Source organism: Natrix helvetica (assembly GCF_964273705.1).
Source record: "Natrix helvetica genome assembly, chromosome: 6".
Classification (NCBI taxonomy): Eukaryota; Metazoa; Chordata; class Lepidosauria; order Squamata; family Natricidae; genus Natrix; species Natrix helvetica.
The window spans coordinates 73,600,707-73,621,335 of record NC_138553.1 but is presented as its reverse complement, the minus strand read 5'-3'; the positions used below and the strand labels follow the sequence as shown (position 1 = coordinate 73,621,335).

The 20,629-nt window shown below is 41.1% G+C and overlaps 1 protein-coding gene across 5 annotated transcripts in view; it reads right to left on the bottom strand.

Annotated features, from left to right (window-relative positions):
* MPPED1 (metallophosphoesterase domain containing 1) overlaps positions 1 to 20,629 on the bottom strand; it is an 83,948-nt gene that overhangs the window by 39,001 nt on the left and 24,318 nt on the right. For 4 of the 5 annotated variants that reach the window (XM_081958724.1, XM_081958723.1, XM_081958722.1 and 1 more), the window contains one exon: positions 6,663 to 6,888. In XM_081958724.1, the coding sequence (XP_081814850.1) occupies positions 6,663 to 6,888 (226 nt within the window). The remainder of the gene's footprint in view (positions 1 to 6,662; positions 6,889 to 20,629) is intronic. The other variant, XM_081958725.1, reaches the window with a different exon arrangement.

Here is a 20,629-nt window from a genome sequence, read left to right as displayed (position 1 = left end):
TCAAAAGCTTTGTGATGAAATGGTACGTAATCTAAAGCTGTACAGTCCTAAGAGAGTAAGGATAGGAGAATCGCGTTTTGTCTTTTTTTTTTCGTAAGTTAGAATGAGACAAAGATGGAATATCCATTGAACTCGATTCTCCGAAAAAAAATATTAATCATACTCAATTGTTTCACAAGACATTTAATGAAAGTATATAAAATTATAAAATATATATAATTTAATTGTAATTTTTTTTACTACTTTACCCCCTCCTCCCCCGCTTGTCCGCTATTTTTTGGAAGCAGACCTGGCAACCCTAGTCCCATTAGCTCGTCAGCAAAAGGCCGACCAGGGAAACCCCCTGGACTCCTGCAGCTAGTAGCCAGATTCAAAGCACCTTGCAAGGAAATCTTCCTTCCTTTCTTTTCCTTCTCTTCCCTTCCTCTTTTCTTTCTTCCTTTCCCTTCCCTCTCCCCTCCCCTCCCTTCCCCCAGGACTCCTTTTGAGCTATTCCACAGTTGAGAGAACTATTTTCATCCTTATTAAGTATTTTCCGAAGAGATTTATGGCACAAAAGGCAAGACTTGAAGAACAAAAAATAAAAATAAAATTCCATTTCTTACTATTTTCATTCCCATTTAACTGACATTTAGGGTTCCTTCTCTGAAGCCCTGCTCTCTCGATCTCACTCTCATACCTTCATCAGTCTTCACTGATATGAATATATAGCAATTTCTGACTATCCATATACATATTATTTATTTATAACTCAACATGGCACACGTATCCAATACATCTCCTTCCTCCTATTTTACCCACAATAACAACCCGATGAGGTGGGTTGGCTTGAGAGAGAGTCTCTGGCTCAAAGTCATCTAGTTGACTTTCATGCCTAAGACAGGACTAGAACTCATGGTCTTCTGCTTTTTAACCTGGTACTTTAATCACTAGGCCAATGATAGAGAACCTTTTTGGCACCGAGCGCCGAAAAGGGAGCCTGTTTGTGCTTGTCAGCCACACAAACTGGAAGATGAGCTGGAAAGGGGACATGCACGCACATGCGCTCCCTGGGAATTTAACTTCTGGTTAAGCGCACTTGTACACCTAATCTTCCAGTTATTGGCATGTATGTGCATGCAACAATCAGCTGACCAGCGCACATGCCCACGTCGGAAAATGTTCCAGTTTCTAGCACTGCCACATGCATGAAGGCTAGCTGATTGTCACGGCACATGCGCGCCAGAAACCCGGAAGAGGAACAGGCGACACCGCTTGTGCCAGTCAAAATGGGTCCCCGTGCCAATTTGGGCATGCATGCCATAGGTTCACCATCACGGCACTAGACCAACTGGCTCTATCCTCTATTAGGAGGACAGGTAATTTAAAATAAAAGACATCAATGCTAGCTCTGCAGTTGATTGAATTTGGAAACACTCCTCCTTCAGCCATTCATTCTTGTTGACCAAATAGATTTCTCAGATGCCACAAAACCTTCCAATCTGCAGAAAGGATGAAGGAAACACTATATTACAGAATGTGAATGTTTCTGGCTTGTTGGGCTTTTTAAAATATATATATATCATGTCAGTAGAAGAGATCCCATTATATATATATATATATATATATATATATATATATATGTGTGTGTGTGTGTGTGTGTGTGTGTGTGTGTGTGTGTGTGTGTGTGTGTGTGTGTGTGTGTGTGTTTGTGTTACAACCCCTCCCAGTAAGGGTATGGCTAGCTGATGAGAGCTAATTAGCTCGAAATAGATCTATACTAATCTCCCTTTATTTATTTATCTACAAATACAACACACACACACACACACACACACACACACACACACACACACATATATATATATATATATATGGATCTCTTCTACTGACATGGTTAAAATGAAACCAATTTAATTCCTTCCTACTAATTTCAAAGCCCATCAATGTAGTGTTCAGATCAATATTTAGCATTAATAATCAAAATATGTTTCAAGAAAGATTTGTTCTTTGGAATTCCCTACTGTGGGAAGGACCCCAAATATTTAACATGTCACATGTGATGAAATAAATATTTGCCTTTAATTGATGCACATTTCAGTAATAGTCAAAATCTGTGGAATGCTGAGAAAATAAACAAGCGACAATTAATTAATGACAACAAAATGAAATCAAGGCCTTATTATTCCGAAAATGAACCTATCAATCTTGAGGTTATATTTATTTTTTTGGTGAAGGTAATCTTAAAGAATAATGAAAGAAGCATTAGGGAGAAAAGGGAAAGGAAGAAACACAGTGGACTAGTAAGTTAAGACTTGATTTGGAGCATTTTAAAGCCAAACTGGCCTAATTCACATTTCCTGGATTTCTATACAAATTAGATCCCAGTTTTTCCCAAATTTTGCATTTTCCCCAGATTCTTTTTCCCTGCAGTATTCAGCTCAAAACTGATATTTAAAAAATGATTACATTGGGGAACTCTGCATAGAATAAATTATTTATTCGGGATGGATGCATGTGAAAATTCATATTAACTAGAAAACATTACTTCAGTGGACTGCTTCAAACCAGGTCTCCATTTTGATTCCCAAATCTGCTTTGATGTTATGGTTTGATCCATGAAAGGTCCATGGAATTAAGGCACTCCTTAACATTTTTGCACACAGCTTCTGATAAAAAAATTAGTTACCGTATTTTTGGAGTCTAAGACGGACCATTTTCCCTCAGAAAAGAGGGTGAAAATCTGAGTGCATCTTATACACAGAATGCAGTATATTTTGCCTCCCCAAACCCTTCCCTCTTTGCAAAAATGGCCATGCGTAGCCTTTAGGAGGCTTCCATAATGCTCCTCGGGGCTGGGGAGGGCAAAAATGAGCGAAAAACAGGCCATTTTTGCTTGTAACCCCCCGCCCCGCCCCCAGGAGCACTCTAAGCCTCCTAAAGGCTATGCATGCATTTTTTTGATGAAACATGGGCGGGTTTTGCTCATTTTCGCCCCCCCCAGCCCCCAGGAGCACCCTACAAGCCTCCTAAAGGCCACCCATGCCCCTTTTTTGACAAAAAACAAGCCCGTTTTTGCGAAAAGTGGGCCATTTGCCTCTTCAAAATTTTGGTGCGTCTTATACTCTGGTGCGTCTTATACTCCAAAAAATATGGTATCTGGACTGTATAGATACTGTATAGTGCAGTGATGGCGAACCTATGGCACGCGCGGAGCCATTTGTCAGGGCACGCGAGGCGCTGCCCTGTCAGCTGAGTTCACCCTTTTTTAAAGCCATTTTTCGCTCTCCCCAGGCTCCAGAGGCTTTATAGGTGCCTGGGGAGGGCGAAAACAGCCTTCCCCACCCGGAGGCCCTCCGGAGGCTTCATGAGCTTCCCTGAAGCCTCTGGAGTGCAAAAAACCGGCCCTACGGGAAAACCGGAAGTTTGGGAACGGACTTCCGGTTTGCTCGGAGGGTCGTTTTGAACGCTCCAAAGGCTTCAGGGAAGCCTCTTGAAGGTCCCTGAAGCCTTCGGAGCGCTTAAAACGACCCTCCGAGCTGTTTTCGCCCTCCCTATGCTCCTATAAAGCCTCTGGAGCCTGGGGAGGGGGAAAAAAGCATGAAAAAATGGAGGTCGCGCCTGTAGTGCATGCCTGAGCACTGGGGGTGTTGCGCATTGCATTATGGGTGTGGCATGCCTGCACACGACCCCCCTGCGCTCCCCCCACTTATGGCACGTGAGCCAAAAAAGGTTTGCCATCGCTGGTATAGTGCATTAAAAGAATCAACGCTGGCTCCAAAGGGGAAAAAAGCTGTGTTCGCCTGAGATTTTTATTATAACAAAGCTGAATAATTTTGTCAGGAGAAAGAACGATGTGTGGCACATTTAAGCCCCATCTCATGATCACAAGAAATTTTATTTAATCACAATTCCAGCTCCTGAGATTTTTACCAGCCACTTCACAAAGGCTTCTGAATCAACTTTATCAGCCTTATAATACTGTAAATTGGGTTGTTTTTAAATGGAAGTTGGCCATTGAAAAAAGATCTAAATTCTTCATTCCATAGAACAATCTGTACTTTCTCCTTTTGGGCACTGTGTGGGCTATAAATTGCCTGAATTTTTCCATTTGTTTCCTGATTATTATTTTTTTAAAGAGCAACATACATCTTACAAACTGTTTTATTACAGCACAGATGTTTCTAAAGTAGAATCTGCTACTTTGCAGGTATTAAATATTATTTTTAATTGGGATGTTGGGCTTAGTACAAAATCCCTCTTCTGAACAAAAAGGATTAATGGAGAGATTTCTTCCAGCAGATTCTAGTTTTAAGAAAGGAAATATTATTCCTCTTAGTGTAGAAAAAAAAATTACAGGTTTTTTTTTTAAAGAAGCAAGCTAGATAATTTCAGGATATTCAGTGCAGAAAAGAAATGGAGTGGCATTACTGATATGAAATAATATCAGAATATGAGAAACATGTCATACAACAGATTGCAATAGCAATAGCACTTAGACTTATATACCGCTTTACAGTGCTTTACAGCCCTCTCTAAGCAGTAGAGCCAGTATATTGCCCCCCAAAATCTGGGTCCTCATTTTACCCATCTCAGAAGGCTGGAAGGTTGAGTTTACCTTGAGCCTGGTGAGATTCGAACTGCCAAATTGCAGGCAGCCAGCAGTCAGCAGAAGTAACCTGCAGTACTGCACTCTAACCACTGCACCACCATGGCTCAATAGCTTCTTATAAAGACCTAGAAGAAAGCATCAGGATAGCTGAAGGTAAATTTTAACTGATCCCCTACAGATAACAGGTCTGGCTTGCTGCACTTTATGAGTTTGTGGTTCAACTCTACATTTCTTTTCCTTCCGAATTTATGGACATATTGGACAGGTGTCCCTTTGGACCATTCTCAGCATTTGAAAGAGGCCTTTCAAAGAGTGTATTAGTGTGAAGAAACAGCACTTTTCAAATGATTAAAACAGCCATATCCTTTTTCAAGAGTTGTACAGCTGTTTTTTATTTATATATTTGTAAAACGTATTAGCTGCCCATCTTACCACACAATAACTGTGGGCAGCTTACAATATTAAGTAACTTAATTAAGTTTATATTGTAGTCCTGGTTATCAGTATGTGCAGATTCAAAAAACTCTTCCACTGGGTCTCTCTGAAACAAATCAGCAGCTCATGGATGGATATACAGAGCTAGCCAAGAAGAACATTTGATGTGGCCACGCAGAATTTGCAAAGGATGTGGCTGGAATGGACATGTTTTGTTTCAAAGAATGTGCTTTGCAAAGCTCCTCTATCAAAGGCTTTGCACAATCTTAGAATCTATCAACAGCCAAAATTATTAGCCAAAATGTGTAAATAATATCAGCATCTTTTTCACTATCACTTGTGACACCTACAAAGAATCCATTTAGAACAGCTCTTGAGGATACTGGGAGAGGATGCAAATCTCTGACACAAATTTCTTCACCCAGTTATAGCAATAAAAGGATATAGCAGCTTTATCCTGTCTTTGCTTCCATAGGTAATAACCTACCTAGGAATGAATCTTTATCAAGGAATGATTGCAGGCAGAAAGTTTAACCCATCTCCCTTCCATTGAATTTAGCAAAAGAAGACATTGTAATATTGGAAGATGAATTTCACATATAGCAAATATCTCATCTACTTTTGCCTAGGGGCATGATGGATAACATCCCATGCTTATGCCATAATAAATCTCTTTTTGTTTACCACAATATGGCTTAATGTGCCATTGATTTCATATGAACTGAATTCCACGTAAGCTCTTGGAATCAAACATTTTTAAAAGTGAGAAGGGCAATCAAGGAAGTATTGTATGTACCCCGTTTTCCCGAAAATGAGACCTAATCTTTTCACGATGCTCTTAATATAAGCCCTACCCCCCCTCCAAATAAACCCCAGTTAAGATTGTTAGCCAGATGGATGCATTTAGTACTGTGTTTCCCCAAAAATAAGCCCTAACCAGAAAATAAGCCCTAATGCATCTTTTGGGCAAAAACTAATATATGACCTAGTCTTATTTTCGGGGAAACACAGTAGTATTGGATCATTGACCCCTCTCATTACTCATAGCAGCACTTTCAGTACTATTAACATTATATGTTAACTTCGGTCTAAATCAACAACTCTAGCATTTCTAGCTGGAATTGGCAAACGGTTTGAAACTAGGACTTTTAATGAAGTTGGCATTACAGTCTACCTCTGAACTTTAGTTAATTTCTCTTTCCTTCAATGAACTAATAAAATGGCAGTCAATTAAACACTCCTTTTAATTTATTAGTTAACGATTTTAACTAATTTTAATTGATTAGCCTTTCTGTCTGGAGAGAGAAGAATTTCTCTGACGTTTGAAGCATACTTTGAGATGAAATACAAATTACATAACAGTGCATTATCACTTCAAAAGAGACACATTTGTGCATTTGAAAGAAGGGAAAGCAACTTTTGAAAAATGGACTTGCCAGCTGCAATTAACAGTGTCTATGTGTGTATTTGCTTGATTCACCAGAGGCATCGTTTCAGTTAATTAAACGTGTGTGAATCCATTACTTTACCAATCAATATATTACATTCTACAGTGTGGCAAATGCAATTGCTGTTGTATAACCATTTGAAATGCAAACATTCATTCATCAACATTATCGAGGTTTCAAATGCTTACCATGGAGAGCCATATATCCTGAAGCCTCTCACTGTTACTTCTGAATCCTGCAGGTATATGCAATTCGTTAAGAGAGACTGCACATTTTCATAACTTTCTGGCTTCAGTTTTGATACTGAGGGAAAATAATAAAAGTCCTGCTTGATTAAGTCTGCCATGAACTCTTGGTCGAATGTCAGCTCATGATTACCTGCTATCACAATCTTGTATTCATATGGTAGGCTACCTAAAAAGGAAAAAAAATAGACATTTGTTCAATGTTGCATTTGTGTGTGTGTGTTTTTAAATGACATAAAACTAGGCCAGTCTTTCCAATGTGCTGTGTGTTAGAATAAGAACTTCCAAAATAGGCACTTTATCTAGCCAGGAAATTCAACGAACTGTGACTTAAATTCATTTATTCTGAATTGTGCTGAACATGTATCTGACTAAAATGAAACACACCATACTTAGAATTAGGATTGCACTGGTGAAGTTAGGCAACTGTTTTGCATTTATATCTTGCTTTTTTCCCCCTCAAGAACTCAAGAGTGAATTATGTTGGAATCCCCCTTTGGTTTATCCCTGAGCATGAGTAGCCCTAAATAGCTTAAGGGCTGAGTCAGAAAAAAAAAACCTGGGTCTTCCTCATCCATGCTTCACCATATTTAATTTGAGCTCTCATAAAATGAGCCAAGCTAAAGTCATTGTGGTAACTGTATATTTTCAAATATGTGGTCAACCTACTTCACCTGCATAAGGGCACCACTCTTATTCAAATTTCTATATCAACATGGTGGGTCCTCTCCTTGTTGGACACTTGTTGGAAGTCACATCTCTATTCTACTCAATGCAGAGGTTGGAGCAACACTTTCAAGAGCATCTACTGACCTTAAAAGAGCACTGGGAGAACTAAGAGTATACTGCAAGGAAGACCAGCTAGAACGCAATTATCAGAAAACGAAAATCATGGCATTTGCTAAAAGGCCCAAGAGCCGCTCCTGTAGGATAAAATGGCCTCATGAGTGAGCAGGGCTCCTGTTTCAAATATATGGGAATAGTTCTTCATTCTGCTAGCAGCAGGCAAGCCCATGGGGACTACACTGCTGAAAATTCAAGGAGGAGAACTCCTCTGACATCTTTAAATTCCTCAAGACAAGATGGGAGACCTACAAGCATGCAGCATTCCAATTATTTGAAGGCAAGCCAATAGTACAACTTCCTTATGGTGTCCATCTGGGCCTCTTCCCCAATTTTGCACAATTAGGACTTGTCCAATCCAAATTTCTAAGACAGAAGATTCGAGCCTCAAAACATATTGCTAATGACACGCTGAGCACTGGAGACAGGCCTCGTGAACACAGAAGCTAGAAGGTGGATGAGCCACAGTGGGGCAGTGGTTAGAATGCAATATTGCAGGCTACTTCTGCCGACTTCTGGCTGCCTGCAATTTGGCAGTTCGAATCTCACCAGGCTCAAGGTTGACTCAGCCTTCCGTCCTTCCGGGGTGGATAAAATGAGGACCCAAATGGTTGGGGGCAATATGCTAACTCTGTAAACTGCTTAGAGAGGGCTGTAAAGCACGGTGAAGCGATATCTAAGTCTGAGTGCTATTGGTATTGGTATCATACGTAACCACTGGCTCAAACTATCTCTTTTTCCCCTTACCATCTCCCAACTATGATGAAAGATTTTCAATCTCCATACAAGAACGCCCCGGCAACTAAAACCTTAACCTTGGACTGCTCTCCAAATCTCCTACTCAACATGGGATATGATCAGATCAAAGCACTCATTAAAAGTATGTAGCAGACATGGAATGCCAACTGGATCTAGCCGGAATCCCAACCTTTAATTCAATTCAATTCAAACCTTTATGTGAAGAACACTTAACGTGAAGTGTTAATACCACTTTATAATGGCTTGGTAAGGCCACACCTGGAATACTGCATTCAGTTTTGGTCACCACCAGATGTAAAAAAGTTGTGGAGACTCTAGAAAGAGTGCAGAGAAGAGCAACAAAGATGATTAGGGGACTGGAGGCTAAAACATATGAAGAACGGTTGCAGGAACTGGGTATGTCTAGTTTAATGAAAAGAAGGATTAGGGGAGACATGATAGCAGTGTTCCAATACCTCAGGGGTTGCCACAAAGAAGAGGGAGTCAAACTATTCTCCAAAGCACCTGAGGGCAGGACAAGAAGCAATGGGTGGAAATTAATCAAGGAGAGAAACAACCTAGAACTGAGGAGAAATTTCCTGACGGTTAGAACGATTAATCAGTGGAACAACTTGCTTCCAGAAGTTGTGAATGCTCCAACACTGGAAGTTTTAAAGAAGATGTTGGATAACCATTTGTCTGAAGTGGTATAGGGTTTCCTGTCTAGGCAGGGGGTTGGACTAGAAGACCTCCAAGGTCCCTTCCCACTCTGATACTCTATTCTAATCTATTCTTTATTGTCAGAGTACAACATGTGTACAATGAGATTGCCTGAGCCTCCCTTTGTACATCCCCCCAACGCAATACAACTCACAGTGAATGACAGAAAATTGTGTTTTATTCAGCAGTCTGACGGCACACGGGTAAAAATTGTTCTTCAGCCTGTCTGTGTGGCTGCCTATGCTTCTATATCTCCTTCCAGATGGTAGGAGAATAAAGAAGGGCTGGCCAGGGTGTGAGTCATGCCTGAGGATTTTCCTCACTCTTCTAAGGCAGTGAGCCCTAGCGATGTCATCTAGTGGTCTCAGGGGACAGCTCCAATGGTGAAATGATAGAATAATCGTCTGTTACAGTGGTGACATTCAAAGTTTTTTACTACCGGTTCTGTGGGCAGGGCTTGGTGGACATGGTGTGGATTGGTGGGCATGGCAGGGGAAGAATAGTGCAAAATCTCCACTCCCTCCCCACTCTGGGGCCAGCCAGAGGTGGCATTTGCCAGTTCTCTGACCTACTCAAAATTTCCGCTACCCGTTCTCTGAACTACTCCAAATTTCCGCTACCCGTTCTCTGAACTGCTCAAAATTTCCGCTATCGGTTCTCCGATCTACTTAAAATTTCTGCTACTGGTTCTCCAACCTACTTTAAATTTCTGCTACCGGTTCTTCGAACTACTCAAAATTTCTGCTACCGGTTCTCCGAACTACTCAAAATTTCCGCTATCGGTTCTCCGATCTACTTAAAATTTCTGCTACTGGTTCTCCAACCTACTTTAAATTTCTGCTACCGGTTCTTCGAACTACTCAAAATTTCTGCTACCGGTTCTCCAAACTGCTCAAAATTTCCGCTACCGGTTCTCCGAACTACTCAAAATTTCTGCTACTGGTTCTCCAAACTGCTCAAAATTTCCGCTACCGGTTCTTCGAACTACTCAAAATTTCTGCTACTGGTTCTCCAAACTGCTCAAAATTTCCGCTACCGGTTCTCCGAACTACTCAAAATTTCTGCTACCAGTTCTCCGAACTGCTCAAAATTTCTGCTACTGGTTCTCCAAACTACTCAAAATTTCCACTACCGGTTCTTCGAACTACTCAAAATTTCCGCTACCAGTTCTTCGAATTACTCAAAATTTCTACTACCGGTTCTCTGAACTACTCAAAATTTCCTCTACCAGTTCTCTGAACTGCTCAAAATTTCCACTACCGGTTCTCCGAACTGCTCAAAATTTCTGCTACTGGTTCTCTAAACTACTCAAAATTTCCACTACCGGTTCTCCGAACTACTCAAAATTTCCGCTACCAGTTCTTCGAATTACTCAAAATTTCTACTACCGGTTCTCTGAACTACTCAAAATTTCCTCTACCAGTTCTCTGAACTGCTCAAAATTTCCACTACCGGTTCTCCGAACTGCTCAAAATTTCTGCTACTGGTTCTCTAAACTACTCAAAATTTCCACTACCGGTTCTCCGAACTACTCAAAATTTCCGCTACCAGTTCTTCGAATTACTCAAAATTTCTACTACCGGTTCTCTGAACTACTCAAAATTTCCTCTACCAGTTCTCTGAACTGCTCAAAATTTCCACTACCGGTTCTCCGAACTGCTCAAAATTTCTGCTACTGGTTCTCTAAACTACTCAAAATTTCCACTACCGGTTCTTCGAACTACTCAAAATTTCCTCTACCAGTTCTCTGAACTGCTCAAAATTTCCACTACCGGTTCTCCGAACTGCTCAAAATTTCTGCTACTGGTTCTCTAAACTACTCAAAATTTCCACTACCAGTTCTTCGAACTACTCAAAATTTCCTCTACCAGTTCTCTGAACTGCTCAAAATTTCCACTACCGGTTCTCCGAACTGCTCAAAATTTCTGCTACTGGTTCTCTAAACTACTCAAAATTTCCACTACCAGTTCTTCGAACTACTCAAAATTTCCACTACCGGTTCTCCAAACTACTCAAAATTTCTGCTACCAGTTCTCCAAACTGCTCAAAATTTCCGCTACCAGTTCTGCAGAACCTGTCAGAACCTGCTGGATTTCACCCCTGGACAGCCCACTATGTTTTGTGCTGTGCTCACCACCCTCTGTAGTGTCTTTCTATCTGCGGCTGTCAAGTCAGCATATCACACTGTAATGCAATGAGTGAGGATACTCTCTATTGTGGACCGGTAAAAGGAGGTCATCAGTTGTTATTGACAGCAAATCAAGCAGGTGCTCTCATAGGTACCCTATGGTGAACTTAACTAATTTTGAAGTAAGCTAACCAGAGTTAAGCAGACCTTAACTCTGACACATTCTCATGCCCTTTCCCTCCTCTGAGAGACAATGACTTTGTGGTTTTAGAAAGAATAAAACATGTACTCCTCCAGTGACTCTATGGTACAGACTTTTGAAATAGCCTCATCTCACAATTACTGCATAAATATCCAGGGGACACAGGATAATTATATCATACATTTAGATATTTAAATAAATTAAGGATGCTTTGCAGCAAATGTTTTCTTCACTGCAAATCATCACGTTCCTTTTCAGATACACTGAAATTACTTGAGTGCTTTTTAAACTTCAACATCCCACAGTTTTTCCACATATATCTAGGATGCAGGTTTTGAGCTGCTATTCTTAAATCTCTGACATATGTAAAGAAATGTGCTAAGTTTCTGTTCATAACTTTATCCCCATTGTTATTTCTAAATATTTTTCAGGCATCTAAGATACCCATCCATCAAACATAACTACTTCAAGCTAGTTGGTGTTATGGCTTCGGTGACTCTGTTTATGTAGGTTATTTAAATAAATCCCTCTAAACAAACAGTTGCTGTACATTTATTATAGTGGCAGCTGCAATAAATATGGTGGTTACAGATATGTCAGGTTTATCAATTAACAACTCTGGTTCTGATGACCTTGCAAAATAGTTCTCCCAGTCTTTCCCACAGCCATCAGTAACTTGGAAAGTTTCCTTTTAACATGGAGAATCATGGGATTAATTTCCCTTGCCAAAAATATTTAGCCACAATTCTTCAAACAGGCAAATGTTGATAGTCTTTGCGCGGTTTGTTTTCATCAAGATTTTTATAATTGTTTTTACATTATGTTTTGTTCTTTCTTTTTTTTGTATCTGTTTGACACTTGGCACCTTTCTCAATCTGGATGAACAGAAAAGATAAATACTAATAAAATATTATTAAAAGGTAAAGGTTCCCCTCACACATATGTGCTAGTCATTCCCTACTCTAGGGGACGGTGCTCACCTCCATTTCAAAGCCGAAGAGCCAGCGCTGTCTGAAGACGTCTCTGTGGTCATGACTCCAGCCAACATGACTAAATGCTGAAGGCGCACGGAACGCTGTTACCTTCCCACCAAAGGTGGTCCCTATTTTTCTACTTGCATTTTTACATGCTTTCAAACTGCTAGGTTGGCAGAAGCTGGGACAAGCTTCATTCTTAATTATCATTTGAGTTAAGACAAGACAGCTTCCTATACTTCTGAGGGATCATCCACAGATGCTCCTTGTTCAGAGTTGAGAACAGTCCAGTAATGGTTTCTAGAAGATAGTAATACACAATGCTGTCTTCGACTAATTCCTGCCCTTAAAGAAGACATTCTGTCTCTGTTCTATTTCAAAAATACTTCTGCAGGCATAAGAAGCATGAAAGGATTCTTTCCCACAGTGGATTAGTGAAGCGCTGACATATTTTTACAAGTTTATCTTTAGATTGGAGGAAAATTGGTCCCCATCCCTTTCCTTTCATTTACATCAGGGGTGTCCAAACTTGGGAACTTTAAGACTTGTGGACTTCAGCTATGCTGGCTGGGGAATTCTGGGAGTTGAAGTCCACAAGTCTTAAAGTTCCCAAGTTTGGACACCCCTGATTTACATGAAATGGACAAGAGTCCATCCAATTTCTCCTTCTATGCCAACTGATATGTCTAAAGTTGAGTGGTGCGGTGCAGAGGTGGGTTCCTATTAGTTTAGCCCAGTTCGGCCGAACCGGTAGTGGTATGCCGGCCTGGGTTACAGAACCGGCAGCGACCCAGGCTCGCCACGCCCCGGAACCAATTCCCCAGTTGCTGCCATCACCATCTTTTTTTTAGTTCTGTGCATGCACAGAGCAATTTCTATTGAACTGTTTATGCATGCGCAGCGCACATCCAGTGCAAGCGTGTGAAGCGCACCCACGAGAGAACCGGCAGTAATTCCGGCTGAAACCCACCCCTGGTGCAGTGGCCTAGAGATGGAACTATCGCCTCACAAACAAACAAAACTCAACACTGACGACAGGAAGGGCATCCAGCCATTAAAACACTCCGCTAACTCCATTCAGTTACCCAGACTCCACCCCGCAAGGGATTATGGAGTCATTAAATGAAGATGATTTAAATTGTCTACGTGTTCCAAACTGAAATTGTCCAATGCAAAGGGAAGTTAACGGGATTGGGGAGGGGGTTATTATTCAAAATTTATCCATGAAAACCACCATCTCAAACACCTAACTCATGGAAATGCAAGCCATCGATGCTTGCTTTCCTAGCCTAGGTGGGAAGGGCAAAGAAGCAGATGAATTCACCAATCGGGGCCATGGCAACTACTCTCGGCATAGAATGATTGGTCGTTGTTGAGGAATGGATTGAAATCTAGACCACAATTCACAAACTGTATTCATTTCCACCTGGCGCCAGTTGACGCAAACAAACAGTTAAAGATGGCTATGCAGAACAACCAGGGGTGGTATTCACTTAACTTCCCTTCCGGTTCACAAATATCCCCGCATGTGCTTTGCCTAAAAAAAAGGACCTAAATGGGATGCCGTAGATCTAGGGCTGGTGGGCGTGGCCACCCATGATTTCCGCTACTGGTTCAGGTGAACCAGTCAGAACTGTCAGAATACTACCTCTGAGAACAACCCTACTGGAAAAGTATAAGGAAGCCTTTCAAGAGGCAGGAAACAAATCTTGACTTATCCATTCTCCAAGAATCAGACACGACTGAATCAAAGCAAAAAAAATTGTGGAAATATTTACTCAAAAACAATTCCATTGTGCACATCGCGATCTACTCTTGGATGTGAACACAGACATTCGGCATTAATGTTAATGTTTTAATTTCAATTAGTTATGCCCTGATTCCTGTTAGGGTTCATTAAAATTGGTAGCATTTAATCTGGGCATGACTGAGTCGTTTTTCAGGGGACTTATTCTAAGGGTGCCTAGTCTGACTCTATCTAATACTCTGTTTCCCTGAAAATAAGACCACCCCGGGATAATAAGCCCAATCAAATTTTTGAGCGCATGTGCTAAAATAAACCCTCCCCCAAAATATTGCAACACAGCAGCAGCCATGAGGTGACCACACTCACTGCCTCCTACACCTCAAAAATAATAAGACCTCCCCGAAAATAAGGCCAAATGCTTATTTCAGGGGTCAAAAGAAAATAAGACAAGGTCTTATTTCTCCGTATACGGTATACTGATGGGAAAATATAAGAATCCATTTTACTGTATGTAAAATGCTTAAAATCCAAGTTAGTATTTTACAATACTTTTGACAGAAGTGGTCACCACATTTTCTTTTTTCCTTTTTTTAAAATAAATATGTTTATTAGAAATATGTTTTATCAATAGGAACAAAATACAAAACAGAAAGACAAAACAGAAAAAAACCATCCATCCTACCGTAACAACAAAAAAGAAAAAAAATGTACATAAAAGGAAAAAAAGGGGAAAAATTACCCAAACATCCAACATTAATTATCCAATTTAAAAAAAAAACCATCGTTCCTGGATGCTGAACAGAAAAGAAAACACTGATAAATTCTCCTCCCCTTATGTAATGGATTTGTAAACAATTATATACTATCTCAGCCTTATTTAGCAAGAAAAATATATAAAGAAATATTTCAAATGAAGAGGTCTCTATTTAATAATCAAATCAGACCAACATCTAATATATGTAAAAAATATATAAAAAAATAAAAAGCAGTAAACGGGCTACGACTGAATTTTCACCACATCCAATATATGTCAACCAATTAGTCTGAGGATGGAAGTGCATGGATAAAATTTATGGGGACTCCCATTTCTAGACCCCGTTCTAGGGACGCAGTGGCTCAGTGGCTAAGAGGCTGAACTTGTTGATCAGAAAGGTTGGAAGGTCAGTGGTTTGAATCCCTAGTGCCGCGTAACGGAGTGAGCTCCCGTTACTTGTCCCAGCTTTTGCCAACCTAGCAGTTCGAAAGTACGTAAAAAATGCAAGTAGAAAAATAGGAGCCACCTTTGGTGGGAAGGCAACAGCATTCCCTTTGCCTTTGGCTTTTAGTCATGCTGGCCACATGACCACAGAGACATCTTTGGACAGCGGTGGCTCTTCGGGTTTGAAATGGAGATGAGCACTGCCCCCTAGAGTCGGGAACGACTAGCACATATGTGCAAGGGGAACCTTTACCTTTACCATTTCTGTAGTGTTCTGTGGCTTTCTTCCTTCACTCGTTTTCCACGGCTGATTCAGTCTGATATCAAATCATTTTCAGGATGTAAATAAATGGCTACCATGAATCACTTCCCCTTGTTTTGCTCTGAGGAACAGTGAAGCTTTCATCAAAAAACTTAAAAGCTTAAGTAATTTTCTAAATTTTATATTTAGAGAATAATGGTATTTGTGGTTCTTTTTTTACAAAGTTAATTCAAGGATAAAAACACTTCTTTTATGTTGGTGGATTGAAATGAGTTGCGAGTTGTGGGATGAAGCAGTATATAATTATCAACACAGGTAGTGCTTCACTGATGAACACAACTGGGACCAACATTTCTGTTGTAAGCAAGGTGGTTACTGAATGAATCGCGTCCAGTTTTATTACTTTATTACTATACCGCTTCACAATGCTTTACAGTCCTCTCTAAGCGGTTTATAGAGTCAGCACCTTGTCCCCAACAATCTGGGTCCTCATTTTACCCACCTCAGAAGGATGGATGGCTATGTCAACTCGGAGCCTGGTGCGATTCAAATTGCCAAATTGCAGACAGCCGGCAGTCAGCAGAAGTAGCCTGCAGTACTGCACTTTAACTACTACACCACCACGGCTCTTAATCCTGTTTCTTCCATCGATCTTGCTTGTCAGAGCTGGCTGGGAAGGTAACAATATGGAGACCAAATGACCCCAGGACACTCCAATATATGTGGGTTGCCAAGCATCCAATTTTCGATGACGTGACTGTGGAGATGCTCTGATGGTTGTAAGTACAACGATCAGTTGTGAGCAGGGGTGAAATTCGACCGGTTATATCCAATTTGAGCAAACTGGTAGCCCCAGTGGCGGGAGCTTCTGTCCGCCCACCCAGACATCATCACGTCCCCTTTTTGAAGCTCTGCACATGCGCAGAAGGTCCTGTGGATGCGCGAAGGTGGCGCATGCAAGCAAAGCATGTGCTCACATTTGCGAACCGGTAGCGAAGGTACCATATTTTTTGGAGTATAAGACGCACCCGAGTATAAGATGCACCAAGATTTTGAAGAGGCAAATTAAAAAAAAGGTTTTGCGTTCTGCAGACCTCCCAAAAACGGCCTGTTTTTCATGGAAATGGGCCAGTTTTTTGTAAAAAAAAGGGGGGGCATGCATAACCTTTAGGAGGCTCGTAGAGTACTCCTGGGGGCTGGGGGGGGCGCAAAAACAGGCCTGTTTTTTGTCAAGAAAAAGGGCATGCATAGCCTTTAGGAGGCTTGTAAAGTGCTCCTGGGGACTGGGGGGGGGCAAAAAATGGCCTGTTTTTCACACATTTTTGCCCTCCCCAACCACCAGGAGCACTCTGGAAGCCTCCTAAAGGTTATGCATGGCCATTTTTGCAAAGGGGGCAGGGTTTCAGAAGGCCAAAAATTGCTGTATATTCAGTGTATAAGACGCACCCAGATTTTCAGCCTCTTTTTTGAGGGAAACAGGTGCGTCTTATACTCCGAAAAGTTGATTTCACCCCTGGTTGTAAGTAACCTTTTTCCATGCTGTTGTAAATTTGATCAGTCACCAAAGGAACCGTTGAAACGTCAAGGACTAACTGTAAACAACTGCTTGGATGAACGAGCGTGCTTATCTCAAGTATAAAAAGCAGAATCAATTCCTTGAGCACTGAGCAGCAGATTGAATGACAAAATATTTATTGGTGTTTTTTTTTACTGGCCTCTTTTAATCTGCACAACTCCCACATATATTCCTAAATCCTTATCTATTGATCCCTTCCTGATGAAAAGGATATTTAATTAAGTGGGGAATTTAAAAATAAATGCCACATTAACTTCAGTATGGCATAAACGCAAGCTTCTGTCAGCAGAATTGTTTCACTTTTCACCAGGCATTTCGTTGAACAGATTTTAATATTCTATGAGCGAAGTGGCAATCATATAAGTGCCCACTTAAAGCTTTCTTTTCCTCATTTCAGTCTTTTAGAATACTGCAGCGAGTGATACACTAAAGATAATATCATTGCTGAGATTGCATTTTAAGCATCTCATTGACAGTTCTATGTTTAAACAGTTGGCTAGAGTCTGGGAAATTTACATTAACACTGGAAATGAATACACCTTCTTAAGCCTTCTTTAAATTATTGTATCTGGGCATCACTAACACATAAAAGCAAGCAATTAAATAAAAATGTAAAGCACGAAATGGATTTTCTATGCCCATATATCTATATAAACAGAATAGAAAAAGGTACACACATCTTAAGAGAGATAATTATCTGTGCTAAAAAGGCACTTCTATACCAAAGGCAATTTACCTGAACGATCTCACTAAAATCTCTAGAATTTCTTTCCCAATGCCTGTGATTAAGACTGCAACTTCTCAAATCTACTCTGATAAATGAAGAATTTGCTAAGGAAATAGTATCTGCAAATGCACCCATTGTAGTTTGTGGGATGACGGCTTATTCCTAAGTCTGTGTGGGAGCTGATGGATGGAGGGGAGGATGTTTTCTGTCACTCAAATTGGGGTTCAGTGCAGCTGCCTGCTTTAAAATCATCCCCACCATCTCCATCAACCTGAGAAATAGAAATAGTTGAATATTATGCAAAAGCTCAGATACAGCTGGACTGCTTACAACTCTCTGAATTATGAGAATAGTACCTAATGTAGGGGTGTCAAACTCAATTTCATTGAGCGCCACATCAGGGTTGTGTTTGACCTCGGAGGGTTGGGTGGGTGGGTGGTGTGGCTGGGGTGGGCATGGTCATGGTGAAAATAGTCAAGGTGGGCGTGGACATGGCATGGCCATGCTGGGCATTTTGGGTGGCAGAGGTATCACAGGCTGGTCCTTTCATATTTCCAGGCTGGCTCCATGGGCCAGATTTAAGCACCCTTTGCGCCGGATGCAGCCTGTGGGCCTTGAGTTTGACACCCCTAATCGAATGAATAAATTTGGAATTATTTATAGAATGAAATTTCTATTCACTTTCAAGTACGTTTACCTCCCACTGCCTGAAATGGAAGAGAAACTGCGTTTTTTTTTTCCAAACCGATCCAGAGGTCTGGCAGAACTGGCAATATTTTTTGTACTGCTTTCTTGAAGAGATTTTTTTTCCCCATATTTGGAAACAGGGATGCTTACTTCAAGTGCAGTTCAAGAAAAATAATTGAAAGGTAATGAAGTTTGATCTATGCTTTATTTGGAAAACTTAAAAAAAAAAACTTTTCCCACTTCCAAATAAATTCAGACTTAAAATACAAGGTAGCTATAGATTCCATTTGATACTGATTGGCTCCAATTCAATTCCTAAGGTTTTGTATTTGTGATCATGTCATGCAGCTTTTAAGGCATGGTCCACTGATTAAATACAAAGTATTTCTGATGCAGGCTCTAAATTGCAAAGTGTTATGGCCCGCCAGCAGACCTGGTCAACGGACCTCAGGCCAGGGCCATCCGACAGTTATCAACTGCCTTCGGAGTCAGATATCAGTGGGGCAGAAGAACAGCTGGAGCCTGTTCCCAATGTACGCATGTGCAGAGCTGCCGGGAGAAGGGAATAGCTAAGGAACAAGGGCCAACTTGGGAGTAAAGCCACAGGTGGATGGTGAATGGCCCCTCCCATAGGGAATAAAGAGGAGTGAAAGGGGAGGGGAGTTTGCAGGAGACAATTAGTTCAATTCATTACGGTGAAGATCTCTTCCTGAGTTCTTGCTAAGTAATTGCTATTCCAGCGTGGCGTTTGAAAGATATCGGCCTGGCCTGATAAAGTTCTGTAGTTGTGAAATCTCATGAAAGACTGTTTGCCGGGACTTTGCTGGAGAGGAATTCCCTTTAATCTAAATAAAAGAAGTTTTATCAAGATGAGGAGTCTGCTTCATGATCTTGGGAAGCCTAGGTCAGAACACAAAGAAACTTCACTGATGTTTGTTGCCTGAAATGTATTTTCCTTTTTTCTGCGATATTCTGTCTTTCTATAGGAGAGAAGATTTGCAGATCTGTCAGCCACTATAAAACTTATGAATGTGCTAAGAATTTGTGATGAGTTATTTACTTTCTAACCTCTAAGACTTTTACTCTAAGGGAGTAAAAGGAATTTTATTTTATTTTTCATTCCCCAGGTCACTAAGGTGGGTCAGTAGTGAAGTAGGCATGAACCAAGAGACCTATAAGGTGCAGGCTTCATTGGTACGACTGAGGTTTCCACAATTGGAATTATGGTAAATTTTGCAAGTCTGTATCTACTCCCTCCATTTTGCCTCTCGAATTTCCATTCGGTCCTAAAGAAGGGCAGAAGACTCTAGCAGTTCTTCATCTGATCATCTTCCAGTACGTTTCTCTAGTTAGATACTATAGGAACGATCCCTTAAAGTACAGTTCACCTACAGATTCCACTGCTTCTTCCAGCCTCAATCCTAGAGTTTACCAGATTATCTGAGCACTGTTATTCCACTTGCTCCATCTAAGGAATCTTCTAAATGAGAATAAACTTGTTAATTATAAACTGGAAGGCATGGTGGTTAAACAGATAGGTAATCTAACTTGAAAATTGTACTCAAAAGTGCCAATCAATCATCTACAACAGGGGTGCCAAACTCAAGGCCCGGGGGCTGGATCTGGCCCACGGGGTGCTTAGATCTGGTCCGCAGGGCCGCCCTGGAAACAGCAAAGGACTAGCCTGCGGTGCCTCTGCCAGTGAAAACAAAGCTCGGGGAACCTGCAGAGGGACGTGTGCTGTCTACCCGACCTCCGTTTTCACTGGCAGAGGGCTGGAGAAGGCTGTCATAGCTGAAAACGGAACGTAGACAAATGATGTTGAGCTGGCCATGCCCACCCTTGCCCCCTGTGGTCAAACACAACCCTGATGCGACCCTCAATGAAATTGAGCTTCACACCCCTGATCCAGGGGTGAAATCCAGTAGGTTCTGACAGTTTCTGGAGAACCGGTAGCAGAAATGCTGAGTAGTTTGGAGAACCGGCAGTGGAAATTTTGAGTAGTTCGCAGAACCGGCAAATGCCACCTCTGGCTGGCTCCAGAGTGGGCTGAGAATGGAGATTTTGCAGTATCCTTCCCCTGGAGTGGGCTGAGAAAGGAGATTTTG